The sequence below is a fragment of the Enhydra lutris genome, unplaced genomic scaffold, assembly GCF_002288905.1.
Source record: "Enhydra lutris kenyoni isolate GAN:26980312 unplaced genomic scaffold, ASM228890v2 scaffoldscaffold17, whole genome shotgun sequence".
NCBI classification, from domain to species: domain Eukaryota; kingdom Metazoa; phylum Chordata; class Mammalia; order Carnivora; family Mustelidae; genus Enhydra; species Enhydra lutris.
In genome coordinates this window covers 18,157,341-18,182,996 of record NW_019154101.1, presented here as the reverse complement: position 1 = coordinate 18,182,996, position 25,656 = coordinate 18,157,341, and the positions used below count along the sequence as shown (strand labels likewise).

The window sequence follows — 25,656 nt, the reverse complement described above, 5'->3', positions numbered from 1 at the left end:
TTGTTTTTTGGTTGTTTTGTAATTTCTCTCTGTTCCTTTCTTCTCTTGTGGTTTTATGACTTTCTTAATGTTCATTGTGTTCAGATTCTTTTCTCATTATCTTTTGTGTATAAACATGTGTTTTCACTTTGAGGCTCACACATAACAACATTATATATATATATAATGTTGTTATGTCATATATCTATGATACTATGTGGTATATATGTTATATATGTTATGTGATATATGTTATATATATGTTACATATATAAAACAATTTATTTTAAAGCAATATAGCAGTTTAAAATTGAACACATTCAAAAATTTAACATTTTTAATTACCCATTTTTGGGTGATTAAACCATGTTTTGTTTTTGTCACATTTTAAAATTTTTTTATTTTTATTTATTTATTTTTTTTTATTTTGTGTATCTCCTAACTGATTGCTATAATTATAGTGATTTTTGTTATGTTTGTCTTTTAATCTTCATGCCAGCTGTGTAAGTGATTAAGCCACTACCTTTACTATACATTTACCTTTACTGGTGAGGTTTATATTTTGTATGTTTTCTTGTTATTAATTAGTGTCCCTTTTTTGAACTTAAATAAGTCCCTTGAACATTTTTTGCAAGACTGGTTTAGTGAGGGTGAACTCTTCAGGGAAAAGCTCTGGATTTGAGAGATCTTTCCCGATTGTGGTTCCCTACTCCAGGGTTGGGGTTTTTGGTAAGACTGCATCTCTGCATCTCCTACCTGTCTCAGTGTGGCCCTTTTATCCTTTGTTGAGGAGGTGATGTCCCCCTAGTTTTCTGGTTGTTTTCAGAAGAAATTGTTCCATATGTAGATTTGTACTGTAGATTTGTTACGTCTGTGGGAGAGGGTGAGTTCAGGATCTTTGCAGACCACTATCTTGGACTGCCCCTGTGAGCTCACTCTTTATTGGTGAATTTAAAACATAGTACTAGGACTTTAAAGCACAGGAAGAGAATAAACAAGTGGCTCAAATGGTCAGTTATTGAAATTAATCTAGAACACTAAAATAAAGGAATCTCAGGTGGCAGAGGATGGTTGGCAATGTGTTTATTCAAGGTATTTATGTTTGAATGGAATGCCTCTTTGAAGAGATTACATAAATTATTTCACTTGATCTGTGTCATAACCTTATCAGATAAACAGCCAGGCCTGAACTAAATCACAAGTATTCTGATTCCTGGTCCAACATCTTTCCAAGTCTTATCACCTCTGTTCAAAAATAATGTCATTTTTTCTTACAGTTTTGAACTATAAAATTTAATATAAAATTTGAAACTTTATATTACATATTATTATATATTTTATTTTAGGTGCATATATAATGAAAAAAAAATACAATTTCTAAAAAGTTTCTAATGAGTCATTTTGTTAGCTTCTATAAACATAGGCAAATCTTTTCACACAAATGATTCTGGCTTAAAAACAATAAAACATTAAAAGTCACAATAATATTAACAGCTAATTTGTAGAGAGCAAATTCATAGAAAATCCCATATTGTTTGATTTAAACAAGAAGGAAATGCATTATTTCACATAAGAAGTCCAAAATAGCAGTTTCCAAGGCTTTCCTTTAGTTACTTATCTCATTAGGCATAAAAGTAGGACTAATAAAATCACATTAATTATAAATAAAAACAATGATATTGATATAAGAGAAACATATTTACCCCAAAGAACTTTAAATATTTAAAATATCAACCTCTATTAAAATAATCAAATAATGGGGGCGCCTGGGTGGCTCAGTGGGTTAAGCCTCTGCCTTTGGCTAGCGTCATGATCTCACATCCTGGGATCGAGCCCTGCATCAGGCTCTTTGCTCGGCAGAGAGACCTGCTTCCCCCTCTCTCTTTGCCTGTCTCTCTGCCTAATTGTGATCTCTCTCTGTCTGTGTCAAATAAATAAATAAATAAAATCTCTTTAAAAAAATAAAATAAAATATTCAAATAATGGCAGCATATATCTTAGCCAAAAATAGAAGAAGTTTCCTTAGTTCTACTCTTTTTTTAGTTAACTAAAAATTTATAATTCATTTGATTTTATTGAATTTGATTGCTTCTGTATAAATTTGATCTTGAATTATTCCTAGAATTTAAAAAAAATTATTTAAAGTCTATAATGCATTTTAGTAATTTTAGAATTGGATCATTTAAAGGATGTTTTTAAATCTAGATTTTGTTGTATGTTAGAATATTGTCAGAATAGTTAAATTAATTTGGTGTAAGAAAATCATTCATATGATTTACATTCAGTGTTAAAAACCACTTTCTCAGCTAAAAGAAACTTGCTAGGCTCAAACACAGAAACAATCTTTCAGAGTCTCTCTTGAGATCTAACATTGAGGAAATATCTGAAAACAGAGCATGGGTTTCTCTTGTGTATTGATAAGAACAATGGTAACTTTGAATTCAATAAATGGCAAATAATAAAGAAATGCATGAAGAACATAGCATGTTATGAACACAATTGGGACCTACAATTGGGATGATTTTAAAATTAAGATCTTAAAGAAATAAGCAGTTTAGATATGAAACAGATCTGAAGGTAGTAATACATAGATCTGATATTTGTAGAATTTAAACTGTGGTATGCCCAATCTTATTCAAGCAGTTATTGGCATTCTTTCCTAAAAATTAAATTATATATTGTTTTGAGATGGTAGTTAGCCCCTATATCTGCAATTGTTCCTAAAGTTAAAAATCTGTGTATTCCCTTATATAATAAAAATATCTGTGTATTCCCAAAATATAATATGAAAAAGACACAATCCCCAAAATACAGGCATATCTTTCATTGACTTGAAAATTTTATACTAAAAATTTTAGTATTAGAATTATTTAGTTAATTTGGTACTCTGTAATTATCTTTGGCATGCAAACATAAAATTTAAATATTCTACATATGAATATATAATGTAACTGACAGCAATTTGAAAAAAACCAAAATGGTTCATAGAAAGGTATATGATACTAATGATTGAAAACAGTAAATATGTCTCAATTTTGGATCAAAGTAATTAGAGCCTGGGGTCAAAATCTGTTAATACTACTACAAATATTACTACTACTACTATTATTAATACTACATGGTCTACTGCCCTGGGTGAACACATTTTTGTTGTTCTGCTTCAACACACTAAAAAATAGACAGTGGTATATCGTTGTTAATCCTAGGGTAAATTTTTTTCAGGGACTCTTGGGAAGAACAAACCAACTCTTATTTACTGAGAAGAATCTCATATATACTCATATAAATAATAATTACTACTTTTCAGTTTCTTTTTCCAGTTTCTTTATCTCATTAAAAATTGAGCTTTTTTTTTAAAAAAAAGAAATTTGGAATTGTAAGGTTAATATTTAATGAGTTTGGAAAATATTTAAAAAATTAAATTGTCTAGTATATAATTTAAATATAGGAAACTGAAAATGAAAGATCTATTTTTATAATCCAAATAAGGAATTTCTAAACTTTCTAAATTTATAGATCATAGTATATTTTCAAATTTACTGATATATTTGAAATATAACATGCATCATTCTTAGAGAGAAGTGTATAATAAGAAGTGTATAGTGGTCTTTCATTGCAGAAATAAATTTTAAATTAATGGTATATAACTTTTTATAAATAGCTAATTAAAATAAATCACAAAAATTACATATTTTAATTAATAAGATATGTTAATATTGAAACTGATTTATTATAAGATGTAAAAAAATAGACTTTCATGTTTCTATCATTTTGAGTGGACAAGAAGTGACTTATAGATGTATCAATTTCTAGATTTGGGGCAACAATTAAGATAGCAATCATTATTTTAGTCCATATTTAGACATTATTCTTTTCCTTGATGAATTTACATTACATGTTCCATAAAGATCAAACTTCTGTATAAATAGTACATAATTTATATTTGTGTATCTTAATGAATATCAGAGATATATTTTTAAATAGTGATTTATATGAGAAACCAAATATAGACGTTAAGTATTCACAGCAGGCAGGTTAATGTTCAAAAATGGCTTATTCACTCAAAGAAAATATATTTAATATCATGAAAGGGCACTTATGACAAATAACCATCTTATATATGGACTTAAGAAACTCCTGGGCATTGTATTCAAAGTTCTGAAAAATTATATTTTCTGCTATACAAATATTTTTTAAAAGTTCGATATTATGAATGAATCTTTCACTGAGAAGATGAAAACATTGGTTTGGAGGTGTTGCTGAGCTGCATTTTCTGCAGACTCAGAGAGAGAGAAAGAGAATGTTGATATTTCTCCTTTATCTTAAATCAAGTGAGAGAGCTTCAGAAAACTTGGTATGTGTACCCTAAAATGGGGACTGGGGGGAGGCAGATTCATGCATTAGTACCTGTCTGACACCTGGAAAAGTCTAAGGTGAGAAATTGTCTTTGAGTGATCCCTAGCAGGGGTTCTTTAGCACCTAGCTAAAAGAGGACTCCCATCACAATGAAACAGCAATCAGGTTGCTCCAGGGGAGGGATTTCAAAGAACCCAAAATAGTGCCACGGGACAGGTAGAGTCTATCAGTTTGGGGCATCTGACAAGGACAAGTTGCTCCAAATTCAAGTTACACTTGAGCCAGTCAGGTAAGATTGTGTCCTTTATCCCTATTTCCTCCTCTGTGCTCCTACCCTGGAAGGGAGGAAGGCACAGTGAAGGGCAGAATGAGGAAAAGGGACAGGAATCCCACATCACCCTTCCCACTTTCAGGCTTCCAAGCTCAGGGCAAGCTCAGGCTGAGCTATGGTACAATTTTTTTTAATCATGTTTTTAGGGGTGTCTGGGTGGCTCAGTGGGTTAAACCTTCTGCCTTCAGCTCAAGTCATGATCTCAGGGTCCTGGGATGGAGCCCCACATTGAGCTCTCTGCTCAGCAGGGAGCCTGCTTCCCTCTCTCTGCCTGCCTCTCTGCCTACTTGTGATCCCTGTCTGTCAAATAGATAAATACAAAAAAAGAAAATCTTTAAATTATTTTTTTAAGATTTTATTTATTTATTTGAGAGAGAGAGAGAGAGAGCGAGCATGAGAAGGGGGAGGGTCAGGAGAAACAGACTCCCTGCTGAGCAGGGACCCCCCACCCCCCCACCCACAATGCAACTTGATCCCCAGACTCCAGGATCATGACCTGAGCTGAAGGCAGTCACTTAACAACTGAGCCACCCAGGCGCCCCTATGGTACAATTTTTAACTGGGATCAAAGTTGGGAGCTTTGATATTATACCAAATTTGGATGTTTTAAATGCCTAGAAAAAGAGACCATTGTTTTATTATCTGAACATGACCAAGAAAGCTGTACGGCCTTTTCCTGATTGTATCCAAGAGATGATGAAAAGTAAGTCTAGAGAATGAATTTGCAGTAGTAGTTATTGAAAAAACAAAGTTTCTTTCTGCTTACACTCATAGGAGTACAGCATGTTTTAGTAACTCCTGACACAAAACAGAGTTGGCCCTTATTTGTGTTCATCTACTTTTCTCTTTATCTTCACATCCAACCACCCTTTCCCATCCAACCTCAAATTCTATCATTTCCTGGAAACTTCTTGTTCCCCAAAGTGCAAGTCTCCTCTTCCTTCTCTGAGCCTGCATAGCACTTCACCAGGACTTTCCTTGAGACATCTATCCCTTCTATGCTTGCTTTGGTCACATATGTTTCTATCTCTCTCCCTAATCTACACATGCCATGAGGATAGAGTTTCTGTATGCATCATTATTTTTCCTTCATGCCACTCCCTTTATGTGGATATACACAATACATTCTCTCTCTCTCTTTCTGAATGATAAACTAAAACTATAAAACTATCAAATAAAAATGTGTGCTATTTTAAAGGATAAAAGAACATGGGGAGAAGCATGGTAAAATATGAAATTTTTGGTAAAATGAATCTTAAGGAAGGTAAAAGTAAGACTGTCTCCTTGGAAATTAATTCAAAATTCTTTTAAAACTTGAAAATTATAGCAATATAAGAAATATTTGTAATAAGAAATTTTTCACATAGATCTTACCAACAGAAATCAGGCAGGAAGTGACAAATCATATCATATCAGGGTTCAAAATATTAGTCTTAGAGACACATGGTCTAGGTTCAAATCCAATCCCAACCAATTTGTAATTGTGTGACATTGGCAAACAATTCAATGGCTCTTTTCTTCGGTTTCCTCATCCTTAAAAATATTAATGGGGTGATCCACATGGGGCATAGAAAGATCTTGAGCCCACTTCCACCACACACATGCTGAATCTACAGTTACATATGGAACAATTCTCTCTGAAAAATACCTGAAAACTAGCCTAACAGCCCCTTCACAACAGACTATAAAAAGGACACATTGATATGGGTAGAAGAGGCAGAGATGTGTTCTCACCAAAAACCCCATCGGAGAAGTCAAATCTGGAGCTTCTCTCTGGAAAGTGAGGGGTTTGTGCTCCCATAAGGCACCTCAACCCTTGGTATCTGCATCAGAGAAAGAATCAATAGGACTTGGATCCAGAGACCAAAAGGCTGTTGAGAACTGAGATCATACTTTTTTAATTAATTATTTTTATTAACATATAATGTATTATTTGCCTCAGGGGTACAGGTCTCTGAATCGTCAGGCTTACACACTTCAAAGTACTCACCATATCACATACCCTCCCCAATGTCCACAACCCAACCACCCTCTCCATACCCTCCACGGCAACCCTCAGTTTGTTTTGTGAGATTAAGAGTTTTTTTTGGTTGTTCTCCCTCCCGATCCCATCTTGTTTTATTTTTTCCTCCCCACCCCCCAACCGCCCCACCGCCTCTCAAATTCCTCATGTCAGGGAGATCATATAACAAAGGTCTTTCTCTGACTTATTTCACTCAGCATAATACCCTCTAGTCCCATTCACATTGTTGCAAATGGCAAGATTTCATTTCTTTTGGTGGCTGCCTAGTATTTCATTTTATATATATATATACCACATCTTTATCCATTCATCTGTTGATGGACATCTAGGTTCTTTTAATAGTTTGGCTATTGTGGACATTGCTGCTGGGTGCACATGCCCCTTCGGATCACTACATTTGTATCTTTAGGATAAATACCCAGTAGTGCAATTGCTGGGTCATAGGGTAGCTCTATTTTTAACTTTTTGAGGAACCTCCATGCTGTTTTCCAGAGTGGCTGCACCAGCTTGCATTTCCACCAACAGTGTAAGAGGGTTCCCCTTTCTCTGCATCCTCACGAACAAGAACTGAGATCATACTCTTAAAGACTTTGAGTGCAGACACATTTCATATAAAAGCAGCACTTTGAAAAATGTTTTGACTGTATATGAAGAGGATTCACGTTGGGAAGGAAACAAACATTCATATCCAGGAAACCCAGAGAGTTCTAAGTAAGATGAACCCAAAGAGATCCACACCAAGAATCATTATAACAAAAATGTCAAAAGTTAAAGAGAGAATCTCAAAAGCAGCAAGACAAACAACAACTTGTTATGTACAAGGGAATTCCCATAAGACTCTATCGGCAAATTTTTCAACAGAAAGTTTGCAGACCAGAAAAATGACACAATATATGCCAAGAAAATATATGCTGAAAGGGAAAGAAATAAAATCTAACAAGAAATACTCTACTGAGCAAGGTTATCACTCAGAACTAAAGAAAAGATAAAGGGTTTTCCAGATCAGCAAATGCAAAAGGAATTCAATGTCACTAATCTGGCCTTAGAGGAAATGTTCAAGAGACTTCTTTAAGCTGGAAAGAACGGGCACTAATCAATAAGAAGAAAACATATGAAAGTATAAATCTTACTGGTAAAAGTAACTATATAGTAAAGGTAGTAGATTAATTACTTGCAAAGATAGCATGAAGACAAAAATAGTACAAATAATTATAGAATATCTAGTTTAAAAAACACTAATTAAAAATAAGTATGATGTGGAAACAGAAGCATAAAATGTGCAGCGGGAGGAGTGAAAAGTTAGCGTTTTGGGGGAGTTCAGACTTAAAAACAGACAAATGAAAAGATGGTTAACATCAGCAATCATCAGGGAAATGTGAATCAAAACAACAATGAGATTTCACCTCACACTTGTTGGAACAGCTATTATCAAAAGGACAAGAATTAACAAGTCTTGAATAAGATGTAGACAAAAGGGAACACTTCTGGACTATTTTTAAGAAAAGAAAGTGCATGCAAAACCCTATGATTAATAGACTTTTTGCTGAGATATAAATGACATAAAACATTATATATAACATATAGTTTAAGGTGCACATGATGATTTGATATTTGTATACAGCGTAAGATGAACATGACAGTAAGTCTCGTTACCAGCCATCACCATACAAAATTACCAAAAAAATGTTTCCTTCTTGTGATGAGAACTTTTAGGATTCACTCTCTTCACAACCCTCAAGTATGTAATGCAATATTTTTGATGATAGTCACCATGCTGTACATTACATCCCCATAAATTATTTTGTAGTTCGAAGCTTGTACCCCTTGACCCCCTTCACCTGTAGCTCCCAATCCCTAATCCCCCTCCCATCCAGAACCACCTTTCCATTCTCAGTACCTATGAATTTTGTTTTATTTTTTCATTTTGGGTTTTTTTTTTTTTTTGAGTCCACATATAAATGAAATCATGTAGTGTTTGTCTTTTTCTGCCTGACTTATTTAACTTAGCATAATTTCCTTAAGGTCCACCCAGAGAGACTCCAATAAAAGCAAGAACACCAGACCTGCCTGCTCGCTCACTCTCTCGTTCTCTATCTCTCCCCTGCAACCTCATTGTGTGGCATCTAATATGCCATGTAATTTCCAAAACTTCTACGTAACAAAATGTTGTTCATTTTTTTTCAAAGTTCCCTGATGGTTGTTTCTAAGAGCGTGTAGCCATCATCATACGAACCACAAGGGCCAGTCTAGTCACAACATCGGTTATTGATAGGCTGAGACTGACACCAAAAAAGTAGGCTTTCTTTTGTCTGCATCCCAATTCATTTTCACAAATGTTGCCAGGGACTATCTAGGTAGCAAAAGAAATTCCCTCTCTTTTGTTAATTCCGAAGTCTATTTCCTCCTTTTTAAAATATCCTCTTTCTTTGACCTTATTGAAACCAACATTATTTGGCTTATTCTTATACCTTATTACCAATATCTTTCTCAATGGAAAAACAACTTGAGGAGTGCCTGGGTGGCTCAGTCAGTTAAGCATCTGCCCTTGGCTTAGATCATGATCCCAGGGTTCTGAGAGAAGCCCTCTGTTGAGTTCCCTGCTCAACAGGTTATCTGCTTCTCCCTCTGCCCTCTGCCTCTCTCTGCTTGTGCGCTCTCTCTTTAAAATAAATAAATAAAATCTTTTAAAAAACAAAAAAGAAAGAAAGAGAGAGCACATCTATTTACTGAGATTTCAAGGTGAATTATTTTGACCATAATTTACACTGAAACATTTTTAAAATTTTTATGTTCACTTCTCACGTATACCAACCAGATTCTTCTGCCCCAGCCAGATTGAGCAATTATCCCACTTTGCACCTTTATTTTCCTCACCCCTTTTGTGGCTCTATACTCTATTTCTCCTTCAAGAGTTATCTATATCCTGCCTCCTAAAAAATTGTCAATACTAAAACTCAGATTACTATACCCTTTGTTTAGCATTTTTCAGGTAGTGCCCCTAAGGAGTGGAACTAGTTCTAATATTTAAATGTCATAGTGCCTTGTTCACAGTGAGCACACATGCAATAAACATTGAAGAAAGAAAGAGTGATAGACTTCAGTAATTATTTGGAGAAATATTTTCTCATTTAATATCAAATTGGGTGTTGTTCATTCCCTACACTCTGTTCAACCTGAGAACAAAATTTAGCAGAACGTGTTTGCTTAAAAATACACTTCTGAATTCTCCCTCAGATTGCTTTATTTAGGACACTCTGTTAAGGATTCCTTCTTTTTGGAAATCATTCTAATTTATCTGTGTAATAAATCTGCATTTTATGAATCTTGCTATTTTTATAAGAAACTTAAATTTTCTTTGAAGCTGATTATAACATCTTCAGATTTTGACATCTGTAGTACTGTAGAGAAAAAAAAAGACTCAATGAGTCTGGGCAATTTTATGAAGATAATTGCTACCCATTTGGTTTACAATTTTCAGGTATATAACAATGATTTTTCAAACACCTTGTCTCCTAATCATTATTCATTTATTCATGCAAAAACATTTACTGAATGCCTTCTCAGTGCCAAGAACTCTGTTAGAGACTGACGATACAAATAAGAATAAAACAGTCTTTGCTCTCAGTTTTTTCCTTCACAATCCCTACTATTTTTTTTTTGTACGGTTACATTTACAGTTACAATTTTGTTTGTTTACATAACATTTCCAAATTGGGTAATTAGATAAAAAGAGTGTGCATTTCTTATTTTCTAGAAAAGTGAAAAACAGTATGATAATATTCATAGACACTGTTTAGCAATGTTAGAACAATAGCTACTGGTATTTTTTAAGGGCTGAACTGAGATCATTCTGTTCTATGATATCATTTAGTGAGGAAACCATTCCCCTTCTATGTGTAAGTTGTGAGTGAGAGGACCTACCAATTGTACCTCACTTAATTTTTAAGACTGAAATTTTAACTGGGAAGTGTGGCTAAAGAGTCAGAAATTCTGTTTTCATTGTGTGTGTGTCTGTGTGTGTAATAAAGTAGCTTATAGTCTCTCTCTCTTTTTTTAAAAGATTTTATTTATTTATCTGACAGAGAGAGAGATCACAAGTAGGCAGAGAAGCAGACAGAAAGAGGGGGAAGCAGGCTCCCCCGCTGAACAGAGAGCCCAATGTGGGGCTGGATTCCAAGACCCTGAGATCATGACATGAGCAGAAGGCAAGGGCTTAATCCACTGAGCCACCCAGGCACCCGAGCTTATAGTCTCAATAAATTCCTTATTCTCAAAAAAAAAAAAAAAAAAAAAAATCCTGACTTTAAATTTTGTTTTGTTTTGTTTTGCGTAAAGAAGCAAAAGCAATCCTTGCTAAAGGAATAAGTCGTTTATAATGGGAAAGCAAAAATTTTCTAAACTCTATAACATTTATTTCAATGAAAACATCAAATAGCTACTTGAGTCTTTTTTTTTTTAAAGATTTCTATTTATTTGACAGAGAGAAAGAAAGCACAAGTGGGGGGGAAAAGAGAAGGAGGCTCCCCAATGAGCAGGGAACCTAGTGTGGAACTTGAACCCAGGACCCTGAGATCATTACCTGAGCCAAAGGCTTCACCAACTGAGCCACCCAGGAACCCTAGCTACTAGAGTTTTAAATGTACTAAGAAGTGTATGCTTCTCCTAAGAGAACAGGTCCAGGTTGATGGTCAGAATGCTTGTTTTTAAAATATTAACAAAGGAATAATTATTTCATGGTAAGGGAGGACTACCAATGTAAGCCTCAGTAATAAAAAGAAATAAATAATAAAAATACTTGCTATCAAAACATAATAGAGGTAACATTTTCAAATACTCTTATTAGTGTATTTGTGCTCATAGTAGTGTATTAGTGTTCATAGTCACTAATTTTAGAAAGGTGCTGTAGAAGGTAGAAAGGGACCTGGAGTGATCAGCTGGGGTTCTCTCTGCTTTAGGCAGATCTATCTAGGACTCCTTTAAGACAGGTGTCTTAGAGACATCTCCAAGAATGCAACCTCATATCTTCCCATGATAATATTGCATGTCATTGTTTTACTAGCTGTATGGCAGGAATCTTTTTCTTAACCTAATGGAGTCAGCCCTCTCCTTAATATGCCTATGTATATTCATATATATATATATACATATATATACACACACACATATATATAGACACATTTATTTTAGGATAGAAGGACAAATGATCTGTGTCTCATTTATAACATTTGTTTATTTTCTTAAAAAGTTTCCTTCTTTTAGTCATTTAAATAAATTAATACCTAGGTCTTCAGCTCTAAATTTGAAATTCCCTTCTTACCCCGTTCAATCCAGACAACCAAGTGATGCCATGAGTGGGGAATGTACATTATTCTAACAGTGAATATTCTGACTGGATTTCAAGATTTTTTTCCTATGCTTTATTCTCTCCAAATAATAAAAGGAAAAGTTGATTCTATGTGTAGAAACTATTAATAGATGTTGACTTACATTTAATGAAAACATCAAAGTTCTCTTTTTTTTCAAATTAAGAAATGCTTAGAATGGTTTTGATCAAAATGATAGTATGTTTTCTTAAAAAGATTAAGAAAAAATCAAGGGAATATTTTAGCAGACATTGAATAATCATTTTCTTTCTGAATTAAACTCTGTAATGCTAAGGTATTAAGTTAAAAACTACTTTGATTCTAAAACAAAATACATTGCTTGATGAAACAAAAATTTCCTGGGGGAATAAGAGAAGCTAAATTATGCTACCTATTGTAAATGATGCTGCCACTTTATTTAGATTTTTAACCTCTAGCAATAACAGATTATTTTGATAAATTATTCATGTTTCTGCATTGTGCACCTTTTGCAATTTGCATATCTGGCAGCAAATAGGCCCTCCTTTCAGGCTTCAGTCCCCTTGGTCAGACTGGATGGCCAAAGGCTGCTTCATGATTAATTTCATCTCAATAGAGTAATTGTCATACACAGAGGAAGCAATGCCTCTGAAATGCTTTCCTGGAGCTATGAAGTACAAGAGGCTTAGCTTAAGACCTTTTAAGCATATAGTAATTTTTGGCTTAAATGTTAACCTTTCTCTATTTCAGGAGTATCTACATCTAAAAATAGTAAATTAGATTTTATAAGAATAGAAAACAATGATTTAAGGCTTAATTTAGCAGTTCATTAGACTGCCGGATGATCTGACTTTAGAGTTTAGTATCTTAGTCAAAAAAAGAATGTGAATATTTTAATGGATCAAGGTTTCATATTGCAGGTTCAAAGTTTAGCTGCTGAACCTGTAAATATTTACTTCTTTCCTGATTTGTGGAAAAGGTATTCAACTTTTCTATGTTCAGTTTTCTCACCTAAGAACTATCTAAATGATTCCCACTACTAGAATTAACATGAGATGGCTTTGGAGACTTGTTTCTTTTTCTTTTTTTACAAAACTAATGAAAGAAAATTGATTTGTAATTGGGTCCTAAAGAAATGTTGATTCGTGTCATGATTTTAGACAGAATTCTTAAATTTCCAAATCCATGCAAATTGTTGTAAATTTGTTTGAAATAGTGAAATTCTAAAAAATTCCAAATTTTAGCCAAGGTCACACTATAATGTAGTAAAAATAAAGTTCTGAAATTTAATATTAAAGCACTTTCTACATATCATTTGATAAATGATCAAAGAGAAAAAGAGTTTGACTTAGTTTTTATCATCTTAAAAATGAAACAAAGCCCTAAATTTAATGACTCATTTCAAAATGGTCAATTAGATTTTTTTACACTCTTATAATTGGATTTTTTATGCAATCAATTGCTTACATGTTTTTCAGTTTTCCCAGTATTTTGCTAGGTGCTCAAGCTATGAAATTGAATAAATAACTCAAACAGTAATCACAGGGAATTTACAGATTAGTAGGAAGCTATAGTTTTGTGAGTAAATAATTTAAATATAATCACTGAAATAGAAATCTGTATTGCTGAGTCCAGTGGGCTGGTTATGGAGAAGTGACCAGGATGAAGACTAAGTCATCAGAAACCATTAACTACTTTACCACCTGCTGCCACTCATTCTCCTGCCTTTGTCAGATTACTCACCTCTCTTTCTTTCAGCTTTCTTTTCTATTTTGCTGTTTTGTGAAGGGATTTAAATGTTACTTAGGGATTATTGATTGTTACTTTTGAAAGAGAAAATGATCACTTCCTATTTTATTTTTTTTAAGATTTTTTAAAATTTATTTTTGGGAGAGAGAGGCAGAGAGAGAGAGACAGAGACAGAGAGAACACAGGCACTCAAGATGAAGGGGAGGGGAACTCAGACAGGAGGGAGCAAAGAGAGAGGGACCAGCAGAGAGAGGGACAAGTGGCTTCCCGGAGCACTGTGGAGTTGGATCCCACAACCACAAGATCACCACTGGAACTGAAATCAAGAGTGGAACACTTAACCTACTGAGCCACCCAGTCGCCCCCTAACTTGCTTTGAAGAATAAAAACAATAGGGGTGCCTGGGTGGCTCAGTAGGATAAGCATCTGCCTTCAGCTCAGGTCTTGATCCCAGGGTCCTGGGACAGAGTGCTCCATTGGGCTCCCTGCTTAGCAGAGAGCCTGCTTCTCCCTCCCCCCAGTCATTCTCTCTGTCTCCCTCACTCTCAAATAAATAAGTAAGTAACATCTCTTTTAAAAAAAGAATAGAAACATTATAAAAGTAATTATTTATTTTGAGGGGGAACTGGAGGATTGCTTAGAAAATATTTAAAATGTAAGTATGATCACCACAATACTATTTTTCATCTACTGTCTGTTAGTCAAAGACCAGCACTTAACTCAGTGTAGCAGTCCATTTGCTGTTACAGTTATGCCAAGGGACATGTGGCTGGCTCAGTTGGTAGAACATGCGACTCAATCTCAGGGTCACGAGTTTGAGATCTATACATTGGGTATAGAGATTACTTAAAAATAAAATCTTAACAAAATAAGGTTATGTGAAACTTATACTAGTTGCACTTGAAACAATGGATTTACACTTCACATTAAAAGAAGTCAGGATAAACAGAGTCCTATAGATGAAAAGTTTATATTAAGTGAATATTTAAAGATTTCTTGACAAGACATTTTCAGACTCATAATATTTTTTCAGTTTTGTAACTCAGACTCTTCCATTTGGCTACTCTGATTCTTGACAATTTATATAAATACATGTTTTAGGAACCTAAGGATACTAACTTCTCTGATAATTTTCTACTAACATATTCCCAAGTAAATTATGCTGACATATTAATGTAAGCCCATCATGTCTCTAATTTTGCAGTCCAAAATAATATTTATTAATTTCAGAATTATCTTAATCTTTAGTTGAATATTCTTATCATCCTGCATTTTTATTAAAATCATTGTATTTCATGTCAAAAATACAACTGTAAAAATTATCAAATAAAATCTTGGGAACAATGAAATTATGGAGGACAAATAATATTTTACTGCTACAGAGTTGAGAATTAGCTCCATTAAAGTCATTCCTTTGTCGGTGGACATTGTCTGTAGAATGACCCCTTTATATAACATATTTTACCTGGGAACAGTATCTAGAATGTATCACTGTGCATTAGTGGATGGGTGGATTTGGGAGAGGGGGAGGGATGGAGAGCTATGGCATAGCAGAAAAAAGAGTCCAGAACCTATAAACCCTTAAAACATGCCCACTCAACGTGCACACAGCCAGACAGATACTGGGTAGGGTTAGTGAAGGTATAACTCTTGAGAGAAAAGACTGTCACCTGTCAGGATAGTCAAATGGAAAATGCTGAATAGTTAGGGGCATGATCTGACCCCTGATCATTGAGCAAGGAGGCAGCTGACAGAGTAACTGAATGATCAATGGGAGAAGTAATAAGGTCCTAAGAAAAGTTCCCCTAATTCACAGTTGGGTACACCGGGTGGTGAGGTAGAATCTTCATTGTGGAGGGATCATTTTAGGAGCCATGATCTAAGAGAACATAAAGAAGAAAGAGAAGATAGGAAAATCAATTGTTAAAATTCTAAGGTACTATTTAAAAAAAAAAAAATCTTCTTTTTAAAAATCAGGAACTATTTTACAACTCTCTTATATGTTGAGGAAACACCAGAGCAATGTAGGATACTTCTGGTGATCTTTTGGACCTATCGTTTCATCCTTTCATTTAATTTTTCCTTTACCGATGTTTATTAAGTGACTACTAGATGGTAGTCATATAATATAGGCCTAGAGCAATACTGAGAACTACATTAGTTAAAAATTCAATATATAAATTTTGACTAATTATTGAGTCTGTTTATTCTGGATGTGACAAAGATAACACTAGCATGAACCTGGCATGGATTTTTCGTCCAGAAAAAAAAAAAATAATAATAAAGAGATCATAGGTAAAATAAAATCAACTTAATTTTGACAAAAAAATATTTTCTCTGAATAATAAATAGGGTAATAATAAAAATCACACATAAATCAAATAATATTTCTTTTATAAAAACAAAATGAAAAATTGGCATTATCATAATCTTTGTTATGATATAAATGAATGATTATCTCACCAATAAAAGGTAAGGCATGAATTAGAAACAAAACCTAAAAAACATGGAAACTTTGATTCTTTGCAAGTTATTCTGATGCAATCTTATTTTATAACTCTAAAAATGTAATATTAAATAAGGTGTAATCAACATTTGATAATAATTTTTTAAGAATTTTATTTATTTACTTAACAGAGAGAATGAGAGAGCACAAGTAGGGGGAGCATCAGAGGCAGAAGGAGAAGCAGGAACTCCAATGCAGGACTCTATCCTAGAACCCTGGGATCATGACCTGGGCCAAAGGCAGACCCTTAATGGACTGAGCCACAAAGGCGCCCAACATTTGATGATAATTAAACAAAAGACTGAGAATCTGTGTATCTCAGCTACTACATTTACACATAGCTTAGTGTAGACACAAAATAGGTACAACCAATAGGTGATTAATGAAGGAATAAAGGTCAAGATCTATAACAAATGACCAAATCTTCCTTCCCATATTAAGTGATAATTTAATCATCGAAAGCTTACTGAAGATAATCATGAACTGTTATTTAGTGAAATGGGAAATAAGCATTGCTTTTTGAAATCTTTATTTCCCCTCTATTTTTCATGCTAATTAATTAAATATACATTTAAATATTTATCGTCTGTGTTTTTGTAGCCTGTTTCTTTAAAGAGAAAATTCTGAAAAAATAAAAACAAAAACCCTAAGACAACAAGGAAGAAAGACTCAAAATGAAGTTTTCTCATTCTCTCACAACACACACTGCTTCCCAGGACCAAGGATAGCATCTTGAGTCACAGACTGGAGCTGGATATTGGTTGCTCTAAGCTTTAACCTCGTGTTAGTCACTCAATGAGCTTCTATGAGCCACTTTATTTATGTCTAATGCTCCATCCATTGCAAAAATCTGATAATACAGAAATGATTCACAAAGAAATCTGAGATTTTCAAACTCAGGTACCCAACAAATGCAAAGTGCTCCATGGTCAGTTAACAGTAAGGCAAGCAGTTTTGAGAATTTTTTTTTTTTTTGTCTCAAATAAACCTAATGTCTTAGTGATCCCCCTAACAATTGTGCACATTTCTTAACAAAAATTCTGAGTGCCAAGGAAGATGTTTTTTATGTTTGTTTTTGATTTTCTAATCTCTCCCTTTTGGGGGGGATTAAATATATTTCTGATCTGGCACTTCATGGTAATTTATTTATCTTTTTTCTTTGTAAGATCCAGGGAAAGCTCCTGAAACCAAACAAGGGACTATAATAGTTGCAGCACAAGGTAAACAATTAAACATTCTGTTTCATTTTTTAAAGAAAAGTGCATAGCACTTTATTGACAAAAGCAAAAGCTGTTTATTGCAGAATAGCACCATCTGCTGGGTTATTATAGAAAATATTGTTGTATTACAATACATGTTTCGAGTATTTATTTTTTAGTAGTTGGAGGAAACATGAAGGACCCAGGAATTAGTATTTTGACTCCAAGTTTCAGTCATTGAATCTTAACTTACATTTCTAAAAACAAAAAAACAACCCAAAAACCAAACCAAAACAAAAAGATAGATTGATAGATTGATAGATGACAGATAGAAAGATTGATACAGATATATAAATAATATAAGATTTTCCCAATATTTTCAGTTATAACTTGTAATTTGTGTCGTATTAGAAAAGTCAGTCAGAACGGTAATAAATTCATATTACTTCATCTATATTAAGACTGCAGAAACTGGGGTGCCTGGGTGGCTCAGTGGATTAAGCCTCTGCCTTTGGCTCAGGTCATGGTCTCAGGGTCCCGGGATTGAGCCCCATATCAAACTCCCTGCTCAGCAAGGAGCCTGCTTTCTCCTGCCGTTCTGCCTGCCTCTCTGCCTACTTGTGATCTCTCTTTGTCAAATAAATAAATAAAATCTTAAAAAAAAAAAAAGACTCCAGAAATTGGGTTCCAGATATAACTACAGACAAATCACCCTAGTTTGTATAAGCCATCTGAGAAAATCAGTTTCAACAATTATTAATATCTTTGGGCCATCAAAAGTGGTGTCCTTTAAGAGAGCTTTAGAAAAATATATAATCAATATTTATCTTTAAATATACATAATCAATCAAAATATATAATCAATTCTTTATCTTCATTTATTTTTTAAAATTTATTTTAGAGAAGGAGAGCAGGGAGGAGGGGTAAAGGGAGAGAGAGAGAGAGAAACTCAAGCAGACTCCCTGCCAAGCATGGAGCCCAACTCAAGGCGCGATCCCAGGACCCTGAGATCATGACCTGAGCTGAAACCAAGAGTTGGATGCTTCACTGACTGGGCTACCCAGGCACCCCAAAATATTGATTCTTTAAATCATCAGTTTGGGAAAAGTACTTCTTTAAAATAATTGTCCTATGAAGTTATTTTTTATTTTTACTTTTTAATTTTTTTAAAGATTTTATTTATTTTGACAGAGAGCACAAACAGGGAGAGCAGCATCTGAAATCACGTCCTTTGAGAAAGCTATGCTAACTCCTGTGTGTCTCTAAGTGAACAGAATGGAATATGATTCATCTGACCTTTATTTTTAAATCATGAAAAGTAACTTGATGAAAGCATAAGGGAAGGACAGAAGTGTTCTGACTTTTGTCATCTATGAAAACTTTACAAAAGATCACACTTGAGCAATAAAAGGTAAAATATTTAATAGAGGAAATATTTTTTCAGGTTTTTAGGTTTTTATTTATTTATTTTTTAAGATTTTATTCATTCATTTGACAGGCAGAGATCACAAGTAGGCAGAGAGGCAGGCAGAGAGAGAGGGGGAAGCAGGCTCCTCGCTGAGCAGAGAGCCCGATGTGGGGCTGGATCCCAGGACCCTGAGATCATCACCCGAGTCGAAGGCAGAGGCTTAACCCACTGAGCCACCCAGGCACCCCTAGGTTTTTATTTTAATTCCAGTTAGCTAACATACGGTGTTAGTGTTATATTAGTTTCAAGTGAACAATATAGTGATTCAACACTTCCATACAATATTCAGTGCTCATCCAATGGGTGCACTCCTAATCCCCGTCACCTATTTAACCCACTGCCCCCAACTCCTCCCCTAATAGAATCTTGCTTTCTTTCTCATGCTATATTATACAATATCTAGCAATAAAGGACATACATTTAGATGGTGTTATATTTGTTACTGGGCAGAAAACCCTTTTTTTTTTTAAGATTTTATTTATTTATTTGACAGATAGAGATCATAAGTAGGCAGAGAGGCGGGCAGAGAGAGAGAGGAGGAAGCAGGCTCCCTGCTGAGCAGAGAGCCCGATTTGGGGCTCCATCCCAGGACCCTGGGACCATGACCGGAGCCGAAGGCAGAGGCTTTAACCCACTGAGCCACCCAGGTGCCCCCAGAAAACCCTTGTAGCAGACTCCTCAGCATATAACATAGAACATGTTTGCATTTAACCTGGACTCAACCATGTGCAGAATCATCATATTAAATATTGGTAAAATGGGTTGACTGCCTTCCATTTGACCCAAATGATGCCATTTATAAGCAATGCATATACTAGGATAATTAGGAGATGTGATTCCAATTTTTACTTTTCATTTAATCATCAGGTTGTTCAAGGAAACAGATTCTTCTTTAGAAGGGTATAACCAATATTATGGGATGTAGAAAGGCAGAACAAATATTATTATCACTTTTGGGGTTTTATTCATGAAAATGCAGCTTGGAGTCATTTCCTCAAACAAATGGCTACAAGTTCAAAGAATCACTGTGGTTAATGTATACATGTTCTCATAAAAAAGACACACTTGCCCTAAGACACTTCTGCTTTGATTGAGGCTTCTGAGAGCTTTAGTGGCTGTGGAACTACGACTTGACAGAGGAGTTTAATGTTACTTCAGTGTCATATCAGAGGAATTCAAGGGGAGGAAATTGCATAGGTATCCGGAAACTTGCTTTAAATTTGAGCTTGGAGCCACGGGCTCTTCATTTTTACATTCCAACTAGGCTGGACAAGGTGGGTTCAGAAAATACTCTTTTGGAATCAAAGATTTATTATTGTGGGGCGCCTGGGTGGCTCAGTGGGTTAAAGCCTCTGTCTTTGGCTCAGGTCATGATCCGAGGGTCCTGGGATCGAGCCTCGCATCGGGTTCTCTGCTCAGCAGGGAGTTGCTTCCTCCTCTCTCTCTGCCTGCTTCTCTGCCTACTTGTGATCTCTGTTTGTCAAATTAATAAATAAAATCTTAAAAAAAAAAGATTTATTATCGAGTCATTAATACCCGAGAGTTAAACAGAGTATACAAGGCAAGATTTTGGGGCTGTTCACTAAAATGGCAATGACACATCGAAGCAGGGATACCCGGCAGGGATAAATGTCACTTGTGCTGTGCAAATCCATTGATCTTTCTTAGGTTTTATAATAGCACAGCCACATAATTAAATAATGCAAAGAAATAATTAATATTTGCCTGTACTTCATTAGGAGACAGAGCTTGACATCATCAGCAGTATTGCCGTAACAAAGGCTGATATTTTGGGGTGTAAAATAACAAAATTGATAATGATACTTGCAGTGTGATGAAAGACCAGAATATATCTGTTCATTTATTTATTTATTTATTTTACTTTTATGACAGAGGAAATAGCTAAAATCTAGTTTTATATAAGGTGTGTGTAAATGTGTACATATTTAACTCTATTATGAAAATTTAGCACACTTTCTTTGGGAGTACATTTAAAAATTTTAACAAAGTTTAGAGATAAAGAGGAGTATGAAATAAATGACTCTATGCTACAGATTACAATTTAGAGACATAAGAAATTTAAATAATAACATAAATAGAATATCATGTAGTACTGAATTGAATTGTAGAGATAATAAATGTCATACTAGTTAAGACAAAGTGATTTTTAGTAAGAGTTGGGGGTTGAGGGATTCCTCATGGATGAAGGATGAATTCACTTGGGCTTGGAGCATTATTAAAAAATAAACTGGCAGAGAAAAATAGCATTACTAGTGTAGATGGCTTAAAAAAATTAAGTTGCTGATAATTAGTAAAGAATATTATCACTATCAAGATATGAGACAAGTGTGATGGTGCCGATGACTTGGGAAAAATGCAACTAATATGGACATTTTGAAGAAATAGTATTTGATAGAATATACAGAATAAAACAAAGGAAAAATTAAAAATGGTACTGATCTTTTGGGCCTGGGTGAATAAGATGATTATAATTGTCAAAAATAAGTCCCATGGAAAGGAACTAGCTTAAGGGAGGAGGTGAGAATTCATTGTTGGGCAGGTTTATGTTGAGCAGATGAAGGGTCATCTAGGCAGTGAATTTTCTGTAGCCATTAAGAACTTAGGTGGATCTAGGTGAAGCCCCAGTGAGAAGATGCACACAAAAATGCCTTCGTAATAGTAGAACAGATTGAACACCAGAAGTAGTCCTAGATGTTGGGTCTAGGAGGTTCAACAAATTATAATTCACTCAGGCAGGGTTACCTGAATCTTTGATTCCATTTATGTGGCCTAAGGCTTCTTGGAGTGGGTTTGGCTCTTGAAGGAACATTATACAGAACCAAGGGTCATCTTGTTAGGAGCAATCCCAAAATGACTAAGTACCTTCCCCAGTCATTTCTGGTAACACACATTAGTTACCAATTGTATCCGGATTAAGATTCATGATCCAGGATTAGATGAGTTCTACCACAGAGAAAGTCAGAATTCAAAAGTGATTGAAGTGTGCTGTGCCTTTTCTCTGTGTAAAGATGGTGTACATTTACTAAAAGTAGGGTGGACTTGTCATTGCCCCTTGCTGAAATGGGACATTTTAAATACTACTAATATTAATGCATATAATAAACTGGTATATAATTTCTTAGTAGCTAGACACAGATAATTTATGAAATATCACCTCCATTTTTGGCATAGATCTAGTATATTCTTCTAGAAGTGGTTGTGGTTTTCTCAGATGTAACAGTTTCAAACCTAAAATAAACTTATACTAAACACATACTGTACTTATCTATTTGACTTCTTGTCTATGGAACAATATATTTTTAATTCTTTTTTTTTTGCTTTATGCTTATATCTGAGTTCTTTTAAAAACCTTTGCATAAAATAATATTTTCAGGTTATTCTCCTATTGCAGAAGTTGGATAGATTAATTGGATTAATTTGTGCATAGATAACCACTCAGTTTATGAATACATGGAATACAGTCTCATATTCCCAGGAATATTCTGAAGAATGATCACTTAGTATGTTTTAACACTATTTTATTTATTTTATTTCAGCAGCATCTAAAAAAGATGAAAAGAAGGAAGGTATGTTTAATGCAAAAATCCCACTACGCCTTTTGTGTAAACAATTTACCAAAATCCAGAATTGGGTTTTGCTTGCCTTCTCACCTATGTTTCCTTTGGATAACTGGATGTGTATTATGCAGACATTTCTCATGAATGTATTTTTCTGCCTTACTTCATATAAAAGGGTACGCTGCGTTTTAAAAAACAATTTTAAATCTCATCTTTCTTAAGATATAGGGGATAAAACATAACCTCACAAAATCTCAGAACTTCCATTCCATTAAAAGTTTTATCAAATTTTAAAAGTGTGAAAAATACAGACTATTTTACTCTATTAACTACTTATGTCTCTGACACTGACCAGCAACTGATGCTACTTTGTTCTATTAAGTTGCAAATAGCAAATAAACCATAGTTCATCCCCTGCACACCACCACCTTTTCTCAGAATGTCTTAAGATAAAGATAAGATAGAGTCTTAAGATAGAGTAAAATCTTGGACTTTTGGATAGAGTAAAAACTTGGACCCAGTGGAATTTAACAGGTAAGGAAGACTTTATTGAAGATGATTACAATAGGACTTGAGTCCATTGCAATAGAAGTTAAAATCCAGCAGCAATAAACAGAAAACCTGAGAATTTTAAAGCTCCAAGGTGAGCTAGTGGAAATGTACTGGAGGACGTTAGGCAGTTGGGGTATGAGGTGGTGGTCATTGTGATTAAGCCATTTGTGTTTACTAATTGCTGCTTTTTGAAGTTAGGCTCCTACTCTCCCATAGAGACCAGGATATAGAAGCACTGTATCCTTTGATGATTACATTTCAAAAGGATGCCTCCTAGGTCCTTAGGAAGATATTTCTGATTGTAGCAGATTTATACTTCAAAAGAACAGAGAAAGAATTTACAGTTGCAAGTTTTCTAAAGTAAATGTACTAATACAGGAGGGGTTGAGAGCCTTAATCAGGAGGATATCTGCCTAAAATTTAGGCAAGGTAGGGGGAATACTAAGGCCATCTTAGTCACTGTGATTCTATCTAGACAAATGTTTCTTATGTACCCTGACAATACTTAGACAGGGTCTAGATAACACTACTATTTATTAATCTAGCTTATTTTCTTAGTAAAAATAGTATGAAGATGTAAGCAATCATTTCTAACTTTGAAAATGACAATAATATTCTAATTAGTGTTCATATAATCTGAGAAAAATAGAAAAAAGAGTTATATTTTTTATTTAATATCATCAGAACCTTATATTATCATAGCAGCTTGAGAGTCACATTCTGCTTCTATTAACCAGGAATCTAAGAGTCCACAAATAGGAGGCAGAAAAAAATATTTCTGTTGGTCATTATTTGTTCAGAGGGAACAAAACCATGATATCATAATAAAGCCAACTAAGACACGTTAGTGTCAGAGTTATTTTTCCATTCATTAGTATTCAAACTAAAGTATTAAAAGACTTTTGGGTCTATGAAACAATAGTCAAAGTACAAACTGCATCGCTGTAAGCTTTATATCTGTTGTTTTTTTTTTTTTTTTCCTCATTGCTAGTCTTCCAGGGTTTTTTGTTCTATTTTTCCTGGATTAGATGCCTCATTTTCTTTTTCTTTTTTTGAGAAATTGTTTATAATCAATATGTAATATTTGGAAGGGGTTGGAGAGGTTGGGCAGAGCTTTGCCATAGAAAGTCAAGGGATCCAATGTCCACCACCAGCTGTAAAATATATAAAACATACCCCTATGTATTATTATTGTTATTAATTATTCCCAAAGAGCTTTGCTGATTATCTTTTATCTCTTTTTTGGAAAAAATTTTGTAATTGCGAAGATTATGCTGTTTAAGAAAAAAAATGCAGCTATCTAGAATAATTTTCATCGTTTCCAGTGTATAAAAGAGAGCAGACTCAATGTCCAGCTATTCTAGGCAGTCATTTGATTTTGTTTCATGACTTTCTATTTCCCTTTATCCTGTTAAGCAGATCAGAGAGGTATATGGACATAACAGTCTTGGTTCTTATTTCTCATTTTTTATAATCTTAGTAAGATTATAGAAATCTTTTTCACAGAGGCTTCCTGCCTCTATTACAAATATGTCTATTCAAATGGGCATGTTTAATACAAATTACCAGATACAATTTGGATTTTCAACATTTTCTTTTATACAAAGTTTATTTCTATTCACATTCAAACTCTTGGGGTATAGTTCAAAGATACTAATGGTTGACAACTTTCCTAGAGAAGAAGAAAATCAGGAGGGCTTGAAGGCTAATGAGAAAGCCCTGGGAAGTTCTTTTGTTAGTGAATTTTAAAATGCAGAAACAGAAGTACATACCAAATTATCAAAGATGATCTGTGCACCAGGGGCAAGGAACTTCTTGAATAATGAACTCTGAAGATTTGCTTTTCATGTTAAAATCTTATCCCACGTGTACCATCAGGTCTTTCTTAGAAACCTTAACAAGAGAGACCTTTGGCTCCACTGAACTCTGCTCATCAATTTTACCGTTCTTTGGAGTTTTGGCATCAGAGCAACCATATCTTAGCTTAAGTGGAGCGACATTTTTGAATATTCAACTGGGGTCTTTCTATAAGCCATTTTCTACTGAAATTTCCCCTGTATTCCTCTCTTTCTCCCCCTCATAGACACTTTACTCATCTTCTGTTAACACACATTCTTTCTTACATTCCATTAGTTTCAAAGCCAAAGTCCCATCTAATTGTATTTTTCTCTGTAAAATGTGCTTATTCTCTATTTCTTCTTATGTAATTGCCCCCACTCTCTTTGTAGACACAGAGACACAAATTCTGGCGTAAGCTTCAACCTCTGTTTCTCCCTTGCCCCTGGCATTTAGTCTTCTAGAATTTTTAATTTGGCTGAACTCTCTTTTGTTTAATCTTTCCTAAAATAATTAGAAAGGCTAATCTCCATTCACAGCTCCAGGTCTTCTAGCTCTCACCTCACATTGTTATTTGAGTCCTCACATCAGTTTTCTAACTTCTCATGTGAACCAGGGCAAGGATCTCTGAAATCAGACGTCCTCAAAATGTGGTCAAGGACTCCTGGGGGTCTCTGAGACCCTGTCAGTGGTTCTTCAAGGTCAAAACTATTTTTGTTAAAATATGAAGTCATCGT

General features: G+C 34.4%; 1 protein-coding gene across 1 annotated transcript in view; it reads left to right on the top strand.

The window, feature by feature from the left end:
- LOC111147752 (triadin) overlaps positions 1–25,656 on the top strand; it is a 296,121-nt gene that overhangs the window by 155,121 nt on the left and 115,344 nt on the right. Inside the window, 2 exon segments of the mRNA XM_022503974.1 lie at positions 17,453–17,506; positions 22,511–22,540. Of these exon segments, the coding sequence (XP_022359682.1) occupies positions 17,453–17,506; positions 22,511–22,540 (84 nt within the window).